Source organism: Photinus pyralis, unplaced genomic scaffold (genome assembly GCF_008802855.1).
Source record: "Photinus pyralis isolate 1611_PpyrPB1 unplaced genomic scaffold, Ppyr1.3 Ppyr1.4_LG5, whole genome shotgun sequence".
Classification (NCBI taxonomy): domain Eukaryota; kingdom Metazoa; phylum Arthropoda; class Insecta; order Coleoptera; family Lampyridae; genus Photinus; species Photinus pyralis.
This window is the reverse complement of record NW_022170596.1, coordinates 38987490-39011352: the sequence shown is the minus strand read 5'-3', so window position 1 is coordinate 39011352 and position 23863 is coordinate 38987490. Positions and strand designations below refer to the sequence as shown.

At 36.7% G+C, this 23863-nt stretch overlaps 2 protein-coding genes and 1 long non-coding RNA gene across 5 annotated transcripts in view; 1 reads left to right on the top strand and 2 right to left on the bottom strand.

The window, feature by feature from the left end:
- Positions 1-1261: 1261 nt before the first annotated feature.
- The window catches only part of LOC116172813 (probable tubulin polyglutamylase TTLL2), a 75811-nt gene continuing 53209 nt past the window's right edge, over positions 1262-23863 (bottom strand). Inside the window, exons 1-11 of one of the 3 annotated variants that reach the window (XM_031490097.1) lie at positions 13000-13519; positions 3389-3505; positions 3233-3336; positions 2976-3144; positions 2640-2916; positions 2395-2597; positions 2194-2348; positions 1976-2136; positions 1844-1929; positions 1615-1797; positions 1262-1568 (exon numbers count right to left, since the gene is read on the bottom strand). In XM_031490097.1, coding sequence (XP_031345957.1) covers positions 1440-1568; positions 1615-1797; positions 1844-1929; positions 1976-2136; positions 2194-2348; positions 2395-2597; positions 2640-2916; positions 2976-3144; positions 3233-3336; positions 3389-3505; positions 13000-13080 — 1665 coding nt within the window. In that variant the 5' untranslated portion in view covers positions 13081-13519 and the 3' untranslated portion in view covers positions 1262-1439. Of the gene's footprint in view, positions 1569-1614; positions 1798-1843; positions 1930-1975; positions 2137-2193; positions 2349-2394; positions 2598-2639; positions 2917-2975; positions 3167-3232; positions 3337-3388; positions 3506-12999; positions 13520-23863 lie in introns of those variants that run through there. The other 2 variants (XM_031490098.1, XM_031490099.1) reach the window with 2 other exon arrangements.
- On the top strand, positions 6201-6706 carry LOC116172815. Its single transcript, XR_004145759.1, has 2 exons — positions 6201-6455; positions 6503-6706. It is a non-coding gene; the product is annotated as an uncharacterized LOC116172815 (long non-coding RNA).
- Positions 23556-23863, bottom strand: part of LOC116172814 (gonadotropin-releasing hormone II receptor-like) — a 32925-nt gene continuing 32617 nt past the window's right edge. Inside the window, exon 6 of the mRNA XM_031490103.1 lies at positions 23556-23856. Coding sequence (XP_031345963.1) covers positions 23852-23856 — 5 coding nt within the window. The 3' untranslated portion in view covers positions 23556-23851. The remainder of the gene's footprint in view (positions 23857-23863) is intronic.

The window sequence follows — 23863 nt, the reverse complement described above, 5'->3', positions numbered from 1 at the left end:
GTGCCCCACTATAGGACAGCTCGACTTGATCCTAATGCTTACTGACAGCTCGCAGTAGAATGAATTCTAGCCAAAGTCTTGAGATGGACGAAGCTTCTCCAATTCCCATACAGCGCATGCTTGTTGCCTTAATAAAGCCTTGTTCGACAGTGGGGACGATTTTTCGCACAGCGCGGGGAATTGTGTAAGTAAATAGCAGAATCATTTTTGTACACTGTACAGTATAGGTAGGTGTTTCTTTAGTTTGTGAACATCGCAGTAAGAAATGTTTACAAAATTGTATTAACATAGTGGATTCAGGGGGGCGGCCCTTCGAAATTTTTGAATTCGACAGTTTCTAAAAAAATTATCGCAGAAACTAAGATCAAAATTTTGAAATTTCAAAAAAAATGTGAAACTACACGTCCTCTCTCGCGAGCATTGTTGCTCAAACTTGACCATATTTGGGTAGTCGGTCGGTTTGTAACATTACCAACGGAATCCAAAACAAAATCGAAATTTTGAAAGATAAAACACTTCACTCATTCCTCATTCTTTGTTAAGAAGCCCTACCTATTAAATGGCGGATCGTTAATCTTGACAGCCATTTTGAACCATTTATTGGTTAGTGTCTTTTTTTACTACCAATCCCAGATGGTTTTCATGTCGTTTATCCATCTCAGGTAATCCAAGAAATGCTGACTCGGGGTTTATTCAATAACTGCAAATGTAACCCAATATGTCCCATTAATAAAGTGAAATCCGATCTGATACCTAGACTCTTCTTCCGAAAATAATTCAGAAACAAAGCCCCAAAGAAAAGAATAATACGTGGAACGGTCGGCCGAGGTCTTACAACCACCCAATTTGTTTTTCCAAATGTTACCACAAAAATAATAATTTCAACTCGCTAAAGTTTTGACAATTTCTACTTATTTTTACGAAGAGATCGAACAATTTAAATCTAAATCTAAAAGCACTCGTTACACGGCCCTTGGCAGTTTGAAAATTAGTCAATTTTTTGGCCCCGTGCAAAAAGTTCTTATCGCTTCCGACTGGAGTTTCCCACTAATTTTTTGGACCTGTAGTTACTTCAGACAGTCAGGTATATCATTAACGAATGGGTTTGGTAAACTTGCGTCAAAAATTTCGAAGGCGAATTTTGATTACATGACTAGGTCTATTGATATACTTCGATATTGGGTACACTTACCAAAGATTTACCCGACATTAGTAGGCGATTTTTGAGCGTATCTAAACTACGCAAGTTACATAACACGCATCAGAGTGAGGAAGTTTAATAAGCAGAACATTGTTACATTATTCTAATACAATTAAGCTTATGTAACAAATGACATGGCTTTCCATTATTCGAATGTATACGCAAGTTGCGATTTGTAAAAATGAACTTTAAGCATCACAGAATTAATCACAAATATTTGGAAAAATGCTTGGTCCGATTAGAGTGGAGGTAACCATATCTCCCCATTGAGTCCCATTCCTTCCGAAAGGAAATCGTTACGTTGACACTCGGTTACGTTGGGATGTTTCTTAAAAATCTCTTTTGATAACTTACTAAATTTGATTACCTATAACAGAGTGAGCAATCACCAATTATCTAATAGTGCTCAATACCTCGGCGACCATATTCTTTGTGTTAAGGTTACCATTACAATAGAAGGTATTGTTATTGACGTCGTCTTCTGATTCATTGGATTTCATCGGCCATAGTCGTATCCAACCACCTTCGGAACTAGGTGCCATGTTCCAATCCCTTCCATTGCCCCAACGTCGTTTACGTCTCGTTTCGTCTCCGTACTGCAATAGTGCATGACAATTACCTGTAAAATGAGTGAGTACGTACATATCTATGTTGAACGGGGTCTTCGGTGTTAAGTCTTTGATTTATAAGCGTTACCGGTTGAATTTTTGGAAACAGTGGCTTTTGAGCTGAAAAAGGGCCCTTAGTCAACGCTACGCTGTCGTTAATGCGTACCGGGGGACAATATTCTAGGTTTTCTTCGGTTAGCCGAATGAACACGTGATGTGGCAGAAAGTTTTCGCGGCTTCCTCCTCCATTTATTTGCAGCATTCAAAACTGTCATTTTGGTTATTTCTTTTAATTGACACCCAGAATCCGACAAGCTCTCTTCGTCCCTTTTAACATACCGTCGTGTCATTTGACATAAAGGAATATGACCCGAAATGACTTACTCCTCATCACTGCGACTGTTGCGCCAGATATCAAACACCGAAAGGCCCGTGTTATGCAAGGGAAAGCCTAATAAGTCAAACATGTCGTGCAACATCGGTTTCTTGACCATAATGTCTACGTCGCAGTCATTTCCTAAGGCAGGTCCCATGTTCACCTAAAATAATGGATTCGGGCGCTTTGTTTAGCCGCAATGTTCTTACCTCCAGCAACCAAGGCCTAAGAGTGTTGTCAATGAGTACGTCAAACCCAAAGAACTCGAAACAGTTTACAGTTTGTGGAATTTGTGAGGCATGACTGATGAGGGTTAGTATAACCAAAACTGATATCCTTTGCCAAAGAAGCCAATCGTTTAGTCCAGCTTGTTGGAAGTACTTCCTAAGACGCCTTAGGGTCCACTTACATCCTAAAGCACTGTCAAATTACAATTTCCAAGACAAGCTCTTACCTGATCCCACACGTTCTTTCATTTCTCCATAACCAGGACTGAGCTTATTAATCGAACAGTTTGTCAAGTGGCGAAATGGATTCCTTAAGTCGTTTAAACTAAATTTATCAGTACCAAATCGTGTTAGGCCCTCTCTATACATGTAAACTGTCAGCGGGTAGTAGGAGGGGATGCAGACGTACAGTCTTAAATCGAATTTATAGCCTCCGATTAAAAGGGGTCTCTCAATGTATCTTTGGACTATTGTATTGGAATCGTACGTAAGCTCGCTTAATTTCTGTGAACATAAAGCACGAGTACAGAGTTTAAAATCGGATGGTGTGGTTTTACTATTACCCTAAATAAAAAAATTCCCCTTCCTTGACTCTGACCGACAGGTTTACAAATCCAGACTGGCTTTTCTGCAAAATGTCGATCACCCCCATATTTTTCTGACTCGGGGCGACTCCGGCTACATTCTGCAGCTAACTTGGTGTACTCCAGTGGAAGATTGTAACCCATGGGGCTACGAGGCGCAAATAATATATCTTTAATAAAATTCGTTTAAATCAAGTGGCAGACAAAAACTGCGAGTAAATAAAAAAAATATATACCTAAAGTCGTAAATTGAGCCGTACACCTTTCGCATGCATCTCAAATACCGTGCGAGATTATCCTTCCGGCATATGGCAGAACCCTTCGGAATGTGGTTGATATACTTCAACAGAATCAGTTTCCAATTAAATGCTTCAAATTAACTCTATACGCACCTGCCAACCATAAAGTGCTCGATGATGACTTGTCGGAAACCCAGACGTCTTCCACCATAAATTCCAATGATCGCCATTTACTGGATTAAACTCTTTCCATCCACGTTCTAGACAGACCTACGCAAAAATTCGTTTTAAGAAGGGTTGCAGTCGCACGATGCATTCATTCCTAAACGAATATGTAATAAGCGTCATATCACGCAAACTATGAAGTAACATGAGGGTTGAAATAAATTACTGTATCTATATTGTAATGAATTCGCAATGGGCACGCAATGCTTGCAGTGGTGTGTAGCCTTGACCCAAAATGTGGGTTAGTGCATAGTTCACCTATCTTTTGTTTTATTATAATTAATAATTATTATGTACAGGCTTTGGTACAGGTAGGTATACACGTAAATACTAGTATTGCATTTATATCGGGGCTCGTTGGGACGCTCCATTTCTACTATTGGAAAATCGTTCCGTTACCCTTGAATTTGATTTGTAAATCAAGCACCATCATTTTAACTTTTTCGTAAAAGAAAGATTGCACTATAACTAGTGCTACATTATCTTTCTAGCGTCACCACAGGATTTGTGTAAAAACATTCGACTTTCGAGAGTAGAACACCACCATTCTGCTCTATCACGTTTAGAGGCACGCACTAGGTTCGTTGGCCTTACGCCAGCCTATGCCACAATTTTATAAAGCTAGCACAATTACTTGAAACGGTTTGAAAAAAAAAGATCCATATCAAATATGCCTTCTCTAATTTTTCTTTTAAAATAAGTATTAGGATCAATATGGATGTGAAAAATCCAAGATTTCGACATTGAAAGACCTGTGCTAGCGACACAGCACTTGAAAATATGTCATTTTTCTTACCATTTTTTGGTTTTTGTAAGTTTTACTCCTGAAGAACCGATTTTAATGCAATTATTGTCGTATACTTTTTTCTGACAATTTAAGCCCTTAACCATCTCCGCAAGTCTAATAGTTTCCGAGATACGGCGCTTCAATTATTGGTAAATTTATTTGTTTTACAAGTTTTGTCAAAATTTGCATTTTTTTGTCGCAGAAAGTAAACTTACAAAATATGCACGATGAATTGTCGTAAGTCGTGAGTCGTAATAAACCTGTTGAAGAAGTGCTAAAAATTGCGGATAATGAAAGCAAATTAAATATTGATTTTTGTCTTTTGGTGGAAAAATGTCCATGTTTAGATGCGTTATTCATTCAAACCATAGTATTGTGAGTAAGCTTTCTGCTACTGTCACAGATCTTCTATATTCGGTGTCCCTTTTGAATGGTCGAGCAAGGTCGGCCAAAAGGAAAAAATTCACAGATTTCGCAATCCATACAACAGGTAGTGGATCTTGCTGAAGAAGAAGAAGATGACAGCTTTCTTATCATGGGAGATGCTGGGGATCCAGAGGATATCAACATTCTAGCTCCTTCTGTGCGGATTTATGGAGACTCCTCACCACAATGTCCCCCCAAACGAACAAAATTATAAAAATGTTCATGAGGTTTTTATACAAAAAAGGCAAATTTGATTGAAACTGAAGAATTTACGAATTTTTGAAACGGTGCATCTCCAAAACTATTAGACTTACAGAGCCGGTTAAGGGCTTGAACTGTCACAAATGTTGTCTAGTTTAAAAAGGTATACTACAGTAATTGCTTTAAAATACGAAAACTAAAACTAACCAAAATCTAAAAATAATAGAAAAAATTGTGTATTTTCGAGTGCTGCGTTGCTCGCACAGGTCTTTGGATGTCGAAAACTTGGATTTTTGACATCCATACTCAGCCTAACAATTAAAAAAAAAAAAGAAATGACACATCTGATGCAAGGTATTATGATAATTTGACTGGACTACAATGCGAGAGTTTAAAAATGCGAGAATTTAAAAAGTTGAACTGATCATGAGTTGGATCTCATGTCCTGTTGAATACGTCATTATAGATAGCGAAATGAATATTAAAATTTTGGATACATTAAACAGGTAGATATATACGTTTGTATAAGGAATCTAATCTTTGGCCATCAATCAATAAACTTTTTACGTTACTTTTGATTCTTTCAATCCAATGGCATTATGTTCTAAAGTTGTCCAAAAACTCCTGAGAAGTTATTTATGGGTATTCATTTAAACTAGCAATATCAAAGTGGAGAGTAGGGAATTAAACAATTTGGGCTACTGTGATGTTACAAGTTGTCGTTTTCAAGTATAGATCCCAGGACCAGTGCTAGTTCGAGGCCCGGGGCACAGTCTTGAGCCTCAACAAGCTGGCCGTGTCACAACTGGGAAGGTCTGGTTTAACAAAATCGCCCGAGCCGTTTGGTAGGTTCAGTCCGGCCCTGATAGATCCCTTTGCGACTAAGGCAACATATTGACTAAATCCACCGAGCGAGATTAGCCAAGCAGTGCCTAAGTCTTAGAAGATAAATTTTTCGATTAGCAAGGCAAAACGCCATCACTGGCTAATGGGCTACAGGACAAGACGTCCAACGATGAACTAAATTAATTTTTCTATGCGAAATTATTGCTTCTGAGAATTGACTTCTAAGATCGCCCATTCCAGCTAAACACATAACGTCCTGATATGTGCTAGTATATTGAAATTATCTGTAGTGAATAGGTTTTTCCATAAGTTTGTTATTTCCATCGCTGACTAATAAGTAATGCATACGATAATCCAGTTTGGATATCGCGGTTTGATAAATTTGAATATCCCACTAATTTCTAATCATAGGAAGTGACACATATCCTTTATCAAACCTACGTCCCCCACCTTTTTATGCATGTTAATATTATTATACAATTAAGTAAGTCCAGTGCGCCAATCAGTCAGATATTTGGTCAGCTTGATAATTCATTATTGTAGATACCTTTTTTTTTAAAATAAAGTCAAAACATCACAACTTGATAACCTTCTTTTTTAAACCTGTTCTTTTAATAAGGACCGATAATTTAAATTCCGCTCATTCTATTGTTTTTCAGCGATACGATACCATGGTGGGGCACCTTCGCTTGTTATTCTGTGTGATACTTACAATATTCTTAATGACCCAACAAGGTAAATTAGTGCCTGTCTTATAGCTTTTAAATTGAAATCGTTTTTAGGGGCATCCGAACTGTGCTGGAAAGACGAGGACTGTGATTTAAAATGCACCCAGGGTGACGAGGCGTACTGCATGTGGATTCAGTGCACCTGTGACACTGCTGGAAAATGATTCACCAATTCGTTCATTTTAAACCCACACAATTTAATTGAAGTTTATGTATACAATTACAATTACAAAGTTGGATAAAAAAATTACTTTTGAATTACCTCTCTAATACAGCCTATAGCATGACCTACACTCTATGTTATCGATTGCATATTAAATTGCATGGTGTTTAAAAGGTTGCGTAATAAATTCTATACAGGTGGTATCTAAATTTAAAAACAGAAAATTATAATTATGGACACTGCAAATTAGAACCTATCCAGCACTTGTCATAAGGTCGACATGGGTTTAGTGTACACGTAGTGTAGCAAATTAGAATTTTCAATAACATTTTAACAATAATTTTGAATTAGTAACGTGAATCAAATTAGGTATTTCTATTAGAATGGTATAAATGTTTATCGTTTCCGTACATTGACAATGTTAATTTGCTTATTGCTCTATTTGTTTTACGATTTGGTTATGATGTGATTTAGGTAGTGCCAATTCCTTTAACTAATTTTGAGAAATTTCGAAATCCATTATTTTGATCATTACCGTTTTTCATTTACGTTATCCGGCGGTTCGGTGGATTAAATAGCGAAAATTTTAAATGGAAATAGGACCGTATCAAACGAAATCGTTATTTCCGTGTTATTAAAGTTGCCCCCAATTTCCACTTTAATTGGTTTGGTTTGTATGATCGGCAATGATAAGAGCATCTAAAGTGTAGAATATTGTTGGCTTCGTAGTCGGTACCTACTGCAAATGCGTAAAAGCAATGGAAAAACAAAAAACTGAAATTTGCGGATTTTGTCTTTAGTTCGCTCTAATGCTATTTCAAAAGATAAAAAAATAATTTTTTCATTGCCACTATTTTAACTCCACAAGACGGCTTTCAGAGATTTTTAATATTACCTTTACAGTTTTTTACAGCATGATAATAACTTTTATGCTCTACTTGTGACAGCCATGCTCCACTCCAACAACACTGGATCCCTAGTGGAGGATATAAACCTTCTTTTTCGAAGTTACAACTATTATCTATTATTAACTATACTTGTAATATCCATTGTGTGAATCATACAAACAAACATCAAAATATCGTTTAGTAGGTTTACATTACAGACGAGAAAATTACTCCGTCCCATTGCTATTCTTGTCGCGTCCGTGTCTACAAGTATAGATACTGGTTTTCCATCTACTAAATCGTCTACACTAATCGAACTATTAGATTTGAGTGCCTTCCGAGGGCTTAACGTAGCAGATCGATGTTTTGCTCTTTTTTCCATGGGCCTTTCGACATCGATTCTGGAAATGCCCAATTTCTCCGCAATTCCAACAACGAAACTGTTTGTTTGTTTACCATATGGCAGCTTAAACTTCAGCAGTAAATGCCGTCGACAATTTGTTTTGAACGGCGTCCTCCTCTACTACGGCTCTAGCGATGCTGATTTTCTTCATTGTACCTTGAGCTGCTTCCATTTCGCGAGCTTGGGCCAACGTCAGTGCCGGTTTAGGAACATTTTCTCCCCTAGGCACAGCCCTTTAAGCGCCCACCCGACACTTAAAAAAATCCTTTATTAAAAAATTAGTTATAATAGAAAATAAATGGAATAGTATTATTTGCGTTATTAGATAACAAAAAATAATAATTTTCTAAAACTGAATCGAAAAAGGTATTTTTAAATAATAAAAAAGTCATAGTTCTCTAAAACATTTTTTTTCTAGCCTTTTGTGAAGCAAATTTATCCAAAATTTCCTCAACATTTATGCGGTCTAAATATATCATTACTCATGTGTGGAAGTGCCAATTCATTAAGTCTCACTCTGCCGAGAGAATTTCTTGAAAAGTTCATAGTAGTCTCGCTCTGCGATTACGTATATCAATTTGATACAAAAATTGCAGCTTCTCAGTTTTCATATCCTGTTATATAGTAGGTAAATGTACACATTTCAAAATGAATGTGTAATTACTGTTAATCTTTGTAGTAAAAAATGATACAACACTAAGGAATTAAATTTAAAAAGTCGTAAGCACATCGTTATGGGAATTTCCATTCAGTGTGCGTACTGCTCATCATGACTAACACCATCTCTAAAGTTATCGACTGCTAACTTATTCAAAACGGAATCAGGTACATCGTGATAAACAATGCGACACAATCTTGCAAAATCCGTGTCGAATTCTTACAAAGTTTCAATACGCTTCTGAACCCTATTTCAAGTTGAGTACGATAAACCTCCGCCATGTGAGGGTGACTGTAGGTCATTTCCACCCTTTTCACTAGTTCCGTGTAATTAGAACGTTGTTCAGAACGCAAGCTTGCCTTCTGCACAATTTGTCCATCCGTTCGCATCCGCGGCCGCTTCAAACTGGATAAAATAATGAATAAACCGTTTAGTCCTATTAGACTGGTTCACTTTTATAAAAAGCAGCGTTTTAACAGGTTCTAGGGGCATTTCAGACAACATTTGGCCAAATAGGCGTTTTTTACTAACTGAGACCTGCTGAACACGAATATCGATGTTGGCATCTCCAAATCTGAACAGGAAGTTCAGAATTCAAGATGGCGGCCAATTTCCGAAAATGTTGATCTTTTCACTCATGCGACCGATTTTTTCGAGCTAAAAACGGATTACAATGTTATTCCAGACGGAGGTACGGCACGATAATAATAGTGAACAAATGTATAAAAACAATGATTCCATAGTTTTTCTAACGTCAAAGTGCGTAAAAGTGGAAACCTTTTTTTCATAGTACTGTATGGCTACTGTTTAAATTTGTTCACATCGTGTAATTATTAAATTATTTCTGTTTTGGCAAGCATTTTGGTTCCTGTGCATCGTGTGATAGACATCCGCGATGTTCCATTACCTCACATATGGAAGAATTTCCTTTCATTAGAGGAAAACAAAAGAAACGAGTTATTGTCGCATCACCTTGAAGACGCCTCATTTGACGGCGTACTGGTGATTGCTGGAGGCTTCAGTGATGAAAGAAAAGTTTTCTGTAACCGTCAGACGATACAGATTTCCTCCTTAGAAGCTTTTCACAAGGAAGCTGATACTAGGATACGTCCCTGGCCCCATCTCGGTTAATCAAGTAGGACTTCCCAGAGTGGAGAAGCATTGCCAGGTTTCAGTAGCTGCGAAGCTTTAGATCTAACAATTCTGAACTCCATTCTCTTGGGATTCCATCTAATCTTTTCTAGTATTTCGTCCATTTCTCTAATTACGACATATCAGGTGTAAATCGCAAGAGGTACTTCTTTGACGTTAAACTCTGAAATGTCGCTCAGACTAGCATATCTATCCTTGATTTCCTGGAGAAAGAATTAAAAATGGCTACATTCCCATTCTCACAACGTTAGCTTAATTCCGAAGGCTGCTCTAGATATCGTCCTTTGTCGTTGTAAATAGGATTGCTCGTCAAAACTTTGTTAATGTTGCAAGGCTCAACTGATTTGTACTCCCTATATTCTCAAGAAGACGATTGACCTAACACCATGAAAATAAGATAAATTTGTCTTCACTTTTCTATATGCTTTCATACTTGAATAATAATAATATATCCTGAGTAACGGTAATTAATACCTAGCAAAATAAGAATCTTCCGAAACACCGCAGTTTAGTTTAACTTCTTCATTTTTTTCATTTAAAAATTAACGTAAAATTCGAAAGATTGTAGTTATCTAGACTTTATAAGGAGAATTATGCAATATAAACGCATGTCGGGAATACATGTGTCAGGATTACTAGAAACAATCGTTTTGCAAGTCCTCCTTTGGGCAAGGAGAGCTAGGAATTTCGTAATTCTTAATTTTACGCATCCTGCCGCTAAAAAAACTATTACATTATTGTTAAAACAATAGTTAACTATTATTATCGTGGCGTACGTCAGGAATAACATTATAATTAGTTTTTAAATCGAAAAAATCGGTCGCATGAGTGAAAAGATAAACATTTTCGGAAGTTGACCGCCATCTTGAATTCTGGACTTCCGGTTCAGATTTCGAGGTGCCAACATCGATATTCGTATTCAGCAGGTACCAATTAGTAAAAAAAGCCTTGTTGGCCAAATGTTGTCTGAAATGCTCCTAGGGCAGAAAAACTTCGAAAAGTGAACCAGTCTATATGGTGACATTATATTTAACCCATAGAGGAAGTTACAATTATAAGAGTGGGGGGAAATGCGTCATCATTGGCAGTGGCGTATTAAATCAAAATTGACATCGTCTCTTTTGTTTCATGATAAGTCAAGTCGACATAACTAACCATCAGCGCAAGGGAAGTATATAATATGATGACGACTTCCATCGCGTGTTATGCTATTTCCCACCACCGTTAAATTATCTCCTCTTATTTTTTGCTCGTAGGATTTGAGCCCAAGGGAGCTCACCCGCCGTGACCAAATTTGCGACAAAGTGGAACACAAAAGTTAACACATGTAGCACGCATTGTCCACTGTACGTACATTTTTGTTCCATTTTACGTACGTACGTCCAGGGGACATATATGTACGTCTGATGTACGTTCCAAGTGTACGATCACAAACTATAACTTTACAACGTACGAAGTACGTACATAGTGCACCGGCACTTTCGGTCAATTGATAATTTACCCATAACTATGACATGCACATGCACTTCGCTCCTTCAGGTACCAAAACCGGCTTTCCTTACTTTCGTTTTCTAATTTCTGTTGCTGGACAGTACGCCTGAGTCATTACTCATTAGTATCAAAGTGGTGATAGTATAACAATTTAATGGATGTGCTATTCTTGAAGTTCATTATTTCCTTAAACAATTATACATGGAAGGCAAAATATCGCGATTATTTTTATCACAACCAGTTTCATTCTTAAGTTCTACTTGAAACACCTGTAAACTTTACAGCATTTCGTCTAATGTATAAGGTTTTCCACCGAATACATTTTTTCGTAAATGCAAAAGAACAACTTCACTGCATGTAATCGTAATTCAAACGCACAAGAATATTCCCCAGCGTATACAATCATGCTGTTGTTGAATAGAAAATCCACCGAAGCACACGGCTATTTCCCAAATAACACAAGTACGTGCATTGCAAATACACAGTACGGACAGCGCTGGATTTACGGACGTACATTTCACGTATACTTGCGGTTCATGTACGCACTTTTCAGGTTCATAATACGTGATTTTTGCACTATTTTGTCCATGCTAGGTACGTACTTTACCATACGTACTATGTACGTGAGCATAAGTAAGTACATTATACCTACATAACAGTACGTCTAATGTACGTGCAGCAATGTACGTACCTAGAATGTACAAGAATTACCTACCATGAACGTGATATGTACGTACATGAACCGTAAGTGTACGTGAAACGTACGTCCGTAAATCCAGCGCTGTACGTACTATATGTATTTGCAATTTACGTGCTTGTGTTATTTGGGAACGTGTTGGCATGATCACTAATTAAAATTTGATACGAAGTGATAGACAGTAGCATTTCTCAGACAAAGAAGTTAACCCTCTTGGGGCCTAAACTGTAAGTCAACTGAAATACATCCATTCTCAAGCATGGAAAAATCTGTCCATAAGAGTGTAGTCGCGATGTCAATTAGGGATAGAATCGGTTGTGTCGCGATGGTGGTATGGTAGCAGAATAAACCAAATCCGTCGGTAAGTAAACGCATAATTTTGACCCTTTTATCGAGGCGGTTTATTGTAAAGGAGCAATTTGTACTGTGGTTTCCTCATAGGCACTAGTGTTATGACTATTAGCTGACGTAATTGTGGAAGCTTGAGGATGCCAATAAACTTTTGTTGCGAGAAGAAGAGGCTGTCATTGGCGGGATTAGTCATCGCACCTTAATAACCCATTGTGAGTAAATAATTCACTGATTTATTGTCGTTATAATTCTAGTTGGACAATAAAGCAGTTATCATCAACCTATGAATGAAAACCGTGTTTCTGCCGCATGAATTCGCTATACTCTACCCATTTAATTAAATTTATTATTTATCGATAATTAACTTATGGAGGATTCGCACTGCGGACCCAATAAAAAAAATCATTCCACTATTATGATCTTGTTACTCATACAAAAATGATGAAGTAAATTTTCTACTAACCTACAACCTACCACTACCACTTGAACTCAAACTTCCCAAAGCGAAAGAAGTTCAATGAACCAAACACAAACAAAGTGGAAGGCATTACAATAAATTGAACTGGAATACAAACCGATCACACGCATCCATTTGTCATTTCTGTCATTGGTTTAGCAATGAATGAGTATTGATTTTGGTGTCATCTTTCAGCATTTCAATGAATTTCTAGTGCCATTTGCGTTGAAAGTGTAAATAGTACTATTATCGTTTACTGCGTGGAGCAAGCAAGTAAATGCCTTGTACGAACCTGAGTAAGAAGTTGAGGTCCCGAACCGGAATCGTTGAGACGAAATACAAATGGTCCTTCACCGAAGCACTCTTCCATCATTTTTCCAAATCGTTATGCCAATTACCTACACAGTAATTGAAAGTTCCATGACTGCGGCACCTGCTATAACTAGAGATGTGAATCCCCAGAGTTAGAGCACGGTTTGTTTATTCAAGATTTAGGGGACCTATAGGTCGAGCACGTGCTAGGTTGTATAAGGGACTACTGACTGTGCACGCTTAGTTCTGCCAGACGTATACAAAATGACACGCGATGGATAAACATTCATTTAGCTCGCTTGCCATTTAGCACACCTTATAAACATCCCCCACTATCGGAGGTTTCAGCCGTATTTTCTACAAATAGCTGGTTTCCGCTTCATAAATTCAGTATACTACCTTGCGGTGCATATTTCCGTTTCATGTAAAGTTCAACATTCACAACTGCTCGACCTTTACATGACTAGATGAGAGCTTTGAAATATTCACATCTTGATAACAGTTCATAAACTGCATTAAAGGTTATCTGGCTTATCGTTTCTTTTGAAATGCTACAAAACAATTACATCTATTGATCGCTGCTGCTACGTTTATATTTAGAATAATGGCAAACTTGTTGCTGTCGACAATCTTAATTTCTGGCTTTCATGTTGATTCAAATCGAATCAATGCGCATCCATCAAATCAAAAATGAAGCTCACGACAAGTTCATTAAGCAACCACTAATGCCTATTTAAATATAGGTTGTCTACAAATTTAAATAGTGGAAGTTCTAACAGAGTGTCGAAAATTGAGGAAAGTATTTTTGAATGAATTGGAAACTACACACATGAATTATGAAGACCATAAGCAAATCCATAAGACATTCCTCAAGTACGCGGATAATTGCTGATTGATACCCTCCCGTATCATTTAGCCTCTTGTCATATCATGTCCAGAATATGTAACACCCTTAAATCTTTGAATAGGTCACTGCATTTGGAAATATGAGAGAGAGATAGTTACCTAGCGACGAAACCGCTTAGAACTGACTACCCTACAGAGAAGCGGTTTTCTGTTGACATACTTGATGTTAGGTTAGAATAATAGTAGTAAATGACCGAAAACTTAATCTTGCAAAAAAGTGCACTATCTAACAAAAATTACAGGCCACCAAATCTCTATGTCAAAATAACAGATCATTCGCGCCCCTTTCAATCCCCTGTAACAATTGACTCAGACTGGGTGGTACGAACACTGATGCTACGTTACGTCATTCTATGGTCGGTTCTTTTATGTGTTGGGACGTGAGACACCATCGAGTACGTGACTTGGTACTGTAAAGTTAACCAAGACCGAAATCCACAAAAATATTCCGCAAAAGAAAAAAATCCTGACGTTAATTACGAAAACACTTTACCACCCTGTATCTAAAAAATTAGAACATTAAGGAGCTACGTTCATAGGAAGTTTTTTCCATAATATGGGTCCAAGAATCACCCCCTTAAATCCTTAAACAACCCTTTATTAATAAATTTCGGTCTACTTTAGGTTTGCGAAATTTTTTGTCTTTAAGGAACACCCTGTATAGATCTGCTATGTCAATGTTTGAATTGAAATTGATTTTTAGTACAAGGGTGATCGACACGTAGTCAAAGAAAATGTAAAGGGCACGTTCAGACTAATCTGTAGTAGATAACAACACAAAACAAATAAATAAAAAGAGTAGTGAATAAAGCGGCACATAAAATATTGCGTAAGCAATGCTACTCTCTGACACGGAGGCAATCAGATATAAACACTGTAATTAACACTGAATAAGAATCAATAATTTGAATGCATTTACACTAGCAAAAGCAAAATTTTGACCGCGGATTATCCGTCGGCGTATAATAATGGCATAAACGTGACGTTAAATTTAAGAAAAGTACTTTCCGATGCACAAATAACTAAATTTCTCTTAGTCCAATCGTTTTAAAACACAACCAAGATAATATATATGAGGTAATACTTCGGAATAAAACAAATAACGTAACTAAAGCTTGTAAATGTCGGCTTCGGACAAAGCCTCCGCAACACAAAAATAATAGTAGGTAATCTAGTTCTCGATAAGTATGTTCTTCAGCAACGACACAGGTAATATAACTAAAATCCGATGTATCGAAACAATTTTCACGAGTAATGTTCTCCAACCGCTTTGTTAATGCTTTCGATTGTAATTCAGAAACAATTATCGAAATGTAGGTCTACAAACTGTATGTGTAAGTAGGTCACAGGTAGAATTGAAGTAGAATTTACTTAGCCGGTAATGTAGAAACTCATCTATGGCGTGCTTCAATCAGGTAAGATGGCGGTGGACCTTCCCAAATGCATTTTTCTTGCGTAATATTGAGAAAAGCCTAAAAGTGATTATTCAACGTCAAAAGGAAATTGGTAATTTTCGTTAATATACCGGAAACGGTCTTAGAAATATATCTGAAAATGCGTCAGCGAAGTGTCGAAAGCAAAATAACAAGAGAAAACTTCAGTAAACTTATACAGCACCCGTAAAAGGCTGACAAAAATTGTCGAGTAACCGTAATGAAGTGTATTCTAGTACAAGTAATGATCGAATCTCGTCTTTGTACAAAGAAGTGCGTGCACCAACAGAAATTAAAGAAAACTCCGTACGACCTCTGTCGGCGAAACAGAGAACGTAAAAGGAACCAATAATAAGATAATAACAAATTTACTACAGGAATTAAATTACATCAAAAACTAGTAAATTACAAACGAAAAACCACGGATCGATTCTTTAAGGAAAATCAAACTTGTAACAAAATTATTATGCAAATTCCCAAAAATAATCGACCACACTTTTCCAGGAACAAAATAATTTAAAGTGACTTGCAATAATTTGACGTGGGTAATATTTTCTCCTGGTAGCTATCAATCTTATCTCTCCTTGCTATGAGTCATCCTGTCAGTCAGTTTTACCTTTCTCCTTTTATGCTTAAAGTTAAACTCGTCGGTAGCTCATACTTTGCAACACATTCGACATCGTTCAAATGTTTACCAACAACGTAATTGAAGTTTTTTTTTAAAACGCGCCAGTAAACAAAAAAATTTCTTTTCTGGTTAAAACCCCCTTTACAACTCGATCTCGCTAGCTTTTTATCTCGAAAATTCACACTCAATTATTGAAGACCATACTTTCGTTCACGTTCGCTATGAAGCGGTATACATATGTGTAAATTTTCTGATGTTCAGAAAATTCAAATTTGTAAATAAAACTTTTGAAAACCGCTAGCACCACCGGTTACAAACTCCATAATAACTTCGTTCACGAATGAATAATTTAAAAAATATCATCTTTAATGGTATGGATAAATGCAATATTATAGACAACTATGATTAGATTCACTTGTAAATCTTATGGTAATGAAACTGTTCATCGAATTAACAATAATACATTTGTATAGCACTTTTCAGCCAGAAGCTTACTAAAAGAATATTTTTGCTACCTTTATCTAAGGTAACGTGTTGGTGTAGGTACTTTAATACATTTCTATTTGTGTTCCTCGTTGAAGAAAATTCAACCCTGCTAAGCAGTGAGAAACAACGGTGCTCTGTTAGCAGCGAGTGGTTACGTACAAAGTTCAAAGTTGCGGTAGGTCTTACCCTGTTTACAAATGTTTCGGGAACACACGCTTTGTGACGATTTTATAATTGAACCTAACATTTTCAACCTTTCCAATTTTTACCATGTAACCCCATGATAAACAAATAGTCCGCTGTCAGTAATATCACAGATCTACACATACACAGATTGCTAACCTTATGCATTTTTTGGGAAACAAATTTAGGTATACTTAAAAGCGCCCTCTATTGCGGAGCAGTATAAACATGTACCGTTTAAAACTGTAATATGACGCTTATGGGTTTATGCGTTAGATGTCGCTGAAACAAAATTAAAGCGCTAAAGTTTGCACAATTCGAATTCCTTAATATTCGTATTATTACAGTGGTATGATATGATAGGAGGTACGTTGAGCCATAATTGTTTAATTTAGCACTGGAGCTACTCATTCGTCGTAAGGGAGTTATTAACAGCGGGTCCCTGTGGTCACAGATACACACGAACATAGGGCAGGTCCTTAAAGAATCGTGAAGGTTTTTTGAAGTTGGCGGAAACTATTTGCGGCTTTAAAGGTCTTGACAGATTGCTAACCGCAAAGGCATACTTACAAACTATGTATATCTCTGCCATCATTAACGTTACACTCTCCGATAAGATATAAGATAGGGAGGTTATTTTCGAAAAGTTGATAGTTTTCGAGTTGTAAGCACAAAACTGCTAAAAAAAATATCTTTTTCAACTTTTTTGTATTTTTTTGCGTTTGTTGCGTCATGAAATTTTGTTAGCAAACCTCAGATTCGGATTCAGCACCCCAAAAAACATATAGAATCAAATAAATCAAAACTACCCCACAACTTACCTGGTAAAATACAATTAAACTGAATTATATGATTATATGCACACTTTACCGCTTTAAATTTTTTGCAGCGACATCTAATGCATAAATCCATAAGCGTCATATTACAGTTTTAAACGGTACATGTTTATACTGCTTCGCAATAGAGGGCGCTTTTAAGTATACCTAAATTTGTTTCCCAAAAAATGCATAAGGTTAGCAATCTGTGTATGTGTAGATCTGTGATAATAGGCTTTACTGGATTTGGATTTTACACCTACCAACGTATGTTTAGATTTTACAACAAGCCATTTAATGGACGGTGTATTATCTTTTTCAACGGAAATAGTTTTATTCACAAAGACAATGATTTTTATAAGCAAACGTCAATTGACATTTCCATGGCAATCGTGAAATTAGGAACACCCAGCCCACTTAATTAGACATGTATTCGAGGATAACGTCAATATGATTTCTTTGTATTTCCTATTTTTAAATTATACTGCAGGTATAATAAAAAATACTATAAGATACACGTGTATAATTGGTCTTTAAAGCACATGCAACGTTAAAGGCACTCCGCTTTGCGTCGTGCCCTTAAACTCGTTGCGCGTGCTTTAAAGACTTGATTATACACGATTTTCCCATCGCCACTGTTCAAGTAGACATTTAAAAGTATTGCTATGCGAGGCACTTGTGCTGTCAAACTTTAATTACTGTGATGTGATTTATGGCCCCTGCTTGACTATTAGAGACGAATATAGAATTCAAAAAATGCAAAACTCTTGTCTTCGTTTGATCTTTGGAATCAAAAAGCATGAACGCATTACTTACAAACTACAAGAGCTCGGTTGGTTAAATATGGCTAATAGGAGATTACTACATTCAGCTTGCATATTTCACAAAATTGTTATAAATCAAATGCCACCGTATTTATACGATCTTATAAAATTTAGTTCAAATCCGCGGTTCTATAAATTATTGACACCACCATTTCACAAAACACGCAGGTATGAAAGATGTTATGCTTATAATATTGCCAAAGTATACAACGACCTCTCAAATGAATTAAAAAAAAAAATGAATAGCGCTACATTTAAAAACCATTTTCAAGGTATTTTGTTGCTTAGGCAGTATAATCAGCAGTAATATCATTGTCTTTCGTTTGTCCATTTTTTTTTCTCAATTACCTTCCTTTTCCTTGTATTTTAGTTTTCTTCTTATCGTCATCAATAGCTTCTGCCTTTGTTAATTTAATTTTTTATTCCACCTCCATGTAATGTATTACTACTAGAATTAAGGGTTAAGTGGTAGAGCAGATGTATCACATGTTCATGCTGAACATCTGAACTTCGCCCTCTTAGGCTTCTGGCTACTTCTGGGTAACTTGGAGGAAATAAAACTCATCGGATTGCGCTCTATTTGCATACTGCATTTATATTTCTATATTCAAGGATACCCACCTATGTACATGATAATGATAACGTATACAGGTACATTTATCACACCTTCACCCTTATTTGCAAACTTCCTTAACTAAATACAAATTCTTATTTACATCAAAAAGAGAACAACAAAATTTTATTTTCTAGGACGCAATTGATATCGTTCCTGTACAACTGGTTGGGATTGTACTAAATCTACGTCAACTTATCACTTACGATGACGTACTAGGTCCACTATCAACATCGACGCACACTGTCTTATCGGTGAGGTCGGGAACAACTTGTGACGTACTAGGTGACATCTACCTCCACTTTTACCTCTTCGTCGTTCTTGTTCCATGTTGAAACCAAAAATGAATTTTTGTTATTATTATTCTTTTCAATCACTCGAATTTGGTCCGAATGTCTAATTACATTTTTTCCTGTAGATGTTTCAACATCGAACAAGACGGACCCTCGCTTGTTGGCAATTTTCCCGAACATTCCCACGGGATGGGTAGGTGTAGTATAATCTTTAATAATGACCTTATCACCTACCTCAATAACTTTATTTCTTCCGCCAAAATTTTCTACCTGTTTGATTACCTTTTCCTCGACTGTTCTATAACGATTGGGCATAATTAAATCTAGTCGATTTTTAAGATTCCTGCCAAACATGGCTTTGGCTGGGCTAATTCCTGTACTGCTGTGTTCACTATTGCGATAATCTAGCAAAAAACGACATAAAAAAGTATCCGGATTATGCTTTTCTAAATAAGCCTTCTTTAAAGCTTGCTTAATTTAATTTGACAGCATTTTCCGCTGCTCCATTGCTCTGTGGATGGTAAGGAGGTGTAAACAATTGCCTGATGCCATTATTTTTCAAAAACGTTTTGAAATCTGAGGATGTAAACGGTGGGCCGTTATCTGAGACTACCGAGTCTGGCCACCCTAACTGACTAAATAATTTCATCAGCTTCGAAGCAATGTTGTCAGCTGTAGTGGAATTAACCTTAATAACTTCCAACCACTTTGTGTGAGCATCTATGACAATTAAGTACTTTTGTCCATTTAGCGGACCCAAGAAATCTATATGTAACCTGGACCAAGGTCGATGTGCAATCGGCCACGGATTTAATGTAGTTCTTGAAACATTTGGCCTTATTGTACTACAAACCATACATCGTTTGCACATTTGTTCGATGTCATAATCGATATTGGGCCACCATACATATGATCTCGCCAAAGACTTACATTTATTAATTCCTAAATGACTTAAGTGTAATTCTTTTAAGATATTTGGTCGCAATTGTTGAGGTATTATTATGCGATAACCCCATAGTACACAACCTCGTACGATATGAATCTCATTTAATTTGTGCTTTTCATAAAACGTTGCGAATTCTTTATCCAAGTTGTCCTTATGCGGCCACCCATGTAAACAAAATCCTATAATTCTGTTTAATACAGGATCTTTCTTACATTCGGCTGCAATATCCTGATGATTAATTGGAATATTTTCCTCTATGTACAAAATGTGTCCCAAATCAACTTCATCCCTTACGTTAATTTCTATTGGCAATCTGGATAAAGCATCAGCATTACCATTACTTTCGGAATTTATGAATTTGATTTTAAAATTATATGTAAATAAAATGACACTCCAGCGTTGTAATCGACTGGCAGCAAAAATTGGAATTCCCTTTTTATCCCCGAAAATACTAATCAAGGGTTTATGATCAGTTAGTAATGTAAAGCTTCTACCGTATAAGAATTGATGAAATTTCTTAACGCCATATACAATTGCTAGAGCCTCTTTATCAATTTGGGAATAAGATTTTTCCGCCGACGATAATGTACGCGATGCGTACGCTATGGGTTTTACGTCCCCGTTATCAAATTTATGCGATATGACCGCTGCGATGCCATAAGCACTCGCATCAACTGCTAAAATAATCGGCAATTGGGGGTTGTAATGCACTAACACTTTAGATGACATTAATTGTGATTTAATTTTTTCAAATGCTCTTTGTTGAGCTGTTTGCCATTGAAATGGCTCGTTTTTCCTTAATAATTTATATAAAGGATACAAAATATAAGTGATACCTGGTAAAAACTTGGCGTAATAATTTACTAAGCCTAAAAATGCCCTCAACTGTGAACTGAGTCACATTTTGCGGTACCTTTACCTTTTTAATGGCTTCCATCTTGATCGGATCAGTGTGTATACCTTCTTTGTCGACTATGAACCCTAAGTACTGAATTTGTGTCGTTGCGAACGAACATTTATTTACTTGAATTTTTAAATTAACTTGGCTTAATTTGTGGAATACCTCCATAAGTGTTTTAATATGGGTTCCTTCGTTCTCCGATGCGATCAAGATGTCATCCAAAAATATTACCACATTGTCGATGCCAGCAAAAATATTTTCAATGAGTTGTTGAAAAATACCTGGGCTGGATGCTACCCCATATGGCAACCTGTTATATTGAAACAGACCCTTATGGGTATTTATAGTGACCAATTTTTTTGATTCGTCGTCTAATTCAATCTGCGCATACGCCTGCGAAAGATCTATCTTACTAAAAATCGCGCAATTTTTTAATGACACCAATAAATCGTCAATTTGAGGAACGGGGTATTTATTGATATGAAGATGGGGATTTAAGGTTATTTTAAAATCGCCACAGATTCTCACTTGGCCATTTTTTTTAAGAACCGGGACAATTGGAGTTGCCCACTCGCTACTATTAACGGGATTTAAAATATCCAATTTGATTAAATTGTTTAATTCCTCCTCCACTTTACAGGTTAGAGCAAATGGTAACGGACGTGCTTTGCGATAAATCGGAACCGTGTTTTCTTTTAAATACAATTTAGCCTTTCCTCCATTAAACTTACCCAAATCGTTATCAAACACGCCGGGAAATTTATCAATTAACATTTTTGAAATCCTGTTCGGTTGATTATCAATATGAAAAATGTTATCAATCGAAATATTAACCTTTTTTAACCAATCTCTGCCAATAAGCGGAGGTCCCCCATTTCTTATAACAAATAATTACAAATTATTTACAGTTGTGTTGTCATACGTGACATTGACTACACAATATCCGATACATTTAATATCGTTGCCATTATAACTTTTTAAATGGATATCTGAATTTATAAGATTACATTGCGAAAAATGTTGCAAATAAAATTTATCAGAAATCGCCGAAATTCCTGACCCTGTGTCAACTTCCATTGTGATTGATTTATTATTTACCTGTATGCACATTTTTATAGGCTGGTTATTTATCGAGGCAATCGTGAAAATGTTTAAATCATTTAAATCTAAATCCGACTCCTCTAATGAATCATTAACATATTTATGATAATTGCTATTCGCTCGTGATTTACCTTTACAAAATGAAGCGATGTGTCCCTTTTTTTGGCACAGATGGCACTGCGCATTACGAAAAAAACAACTATCGTCTACATGATTAGATTTACCACAGTGATTGCACCTGCTCCTTCGGTATCCACTGCGCTGACCCTTTTCTTTGGACTTTTCCTTGCACGCTACCCTTCTCCTCGTCGCCTGCAATTTATGAACCGCCGCTACTGACGAAGTTCCGGCGATCAAATGGGAGTTGGTCTCTGCTGCTTCCACCCCCACAGCAATTTCCTGTGCTTTTTGGAACGTGAGTGACTTCTCCACGAACAATCGCTGTCGGGTGGTTTCACTCTTGAGCCCGAAGACTAATTGGTCTCGCAAATTTTCCTCCAATTTTTCTCCAAATTTGCAATCTTTAGCTAATTTTTTTAAATTAGCCATGTACACTGCCACTTACTCCCCAACGTCCTGCTTGCGTTGGCGAAATTTATATCTTTCCGCTATTTCGGATGGTTGCGGCTGGAGATGGTTTTGCATCAGCTTGACTAGATCTTCAAACTTTTTATCTTCTGGATTGGCGGGGTTGCACAAATCCACCATTAAGTCAAACGCTTCCCCTCCGATGACGGTAATTAATATTGGCGTATGCTTGCTAGCCTCAATTTCGTTCACCTTAAAATACTGTTTTAATCGCGCGATATATGACGACCAGTTTTTATCTTCGAATTTGTATTCTTGAATTCTACCGAGAAGCGCGGCCATTTTATTTTATTAGGTATATTTATTTGGATTTAATATTAATTTACTTTTAGGTATTTATCAAACGCGTTTACCTTAATTTAATTTAGGATATTTAACTTACTTTAATCCTCGTCGCCACTGTTGTAACTTGGAGGAAATAAAACTCATCGGATTGCGCTCTATTTGCATACTGCATTTATATTTCTATATTCAAGGATACCCACCTATGTACATGATAATGATAACGTATACAGGTACATTTATCACACAATATAGTTTTTTTTACCGTTTATATTGCTTTATGTTGTTTTAGAAGTCTAATAAATGGCACTTATTATTATGGTCGGTGTTTCTTGTGAGAACTCAGGTCTAGCCTGGTTAACTAATCGCACGGATTAAAATCAAGTAACGATTAGTGTCTGTGTCTGTGTCTGGTGAAGTAATGTACGCACGTACATTGGACATCTAGGGATAATGTAATTCGTACTTACCAACATACCTATTGATGGGCACAATAGCCAACGCTATCAGGAAAGAGGAAAACAAAACAAACAAAAATCATTATAATAATTCCTGTAATTATTATTATTATTATTTTTATTATCATTATGTTGCGGAACACAAACGACAAACTAGCCACATCTCTGCAATGGAACGTGGATTGCGGCGAAAAAATTAATGAACACCGTCATCGAAGCCACAATTTTATTGAAGGGAAGTACAAAGGCATAGATTCCCCCTCATCGCTATGTTTCCAAACGACATGTCAATCGACTTCAAACGGTGGTTACAATGTCCAGATGCGGCTTGCATTTTCAACGTCGCGTCGGTAAATAAATCGAAAGACAGTCGTATCAATCTGGAAG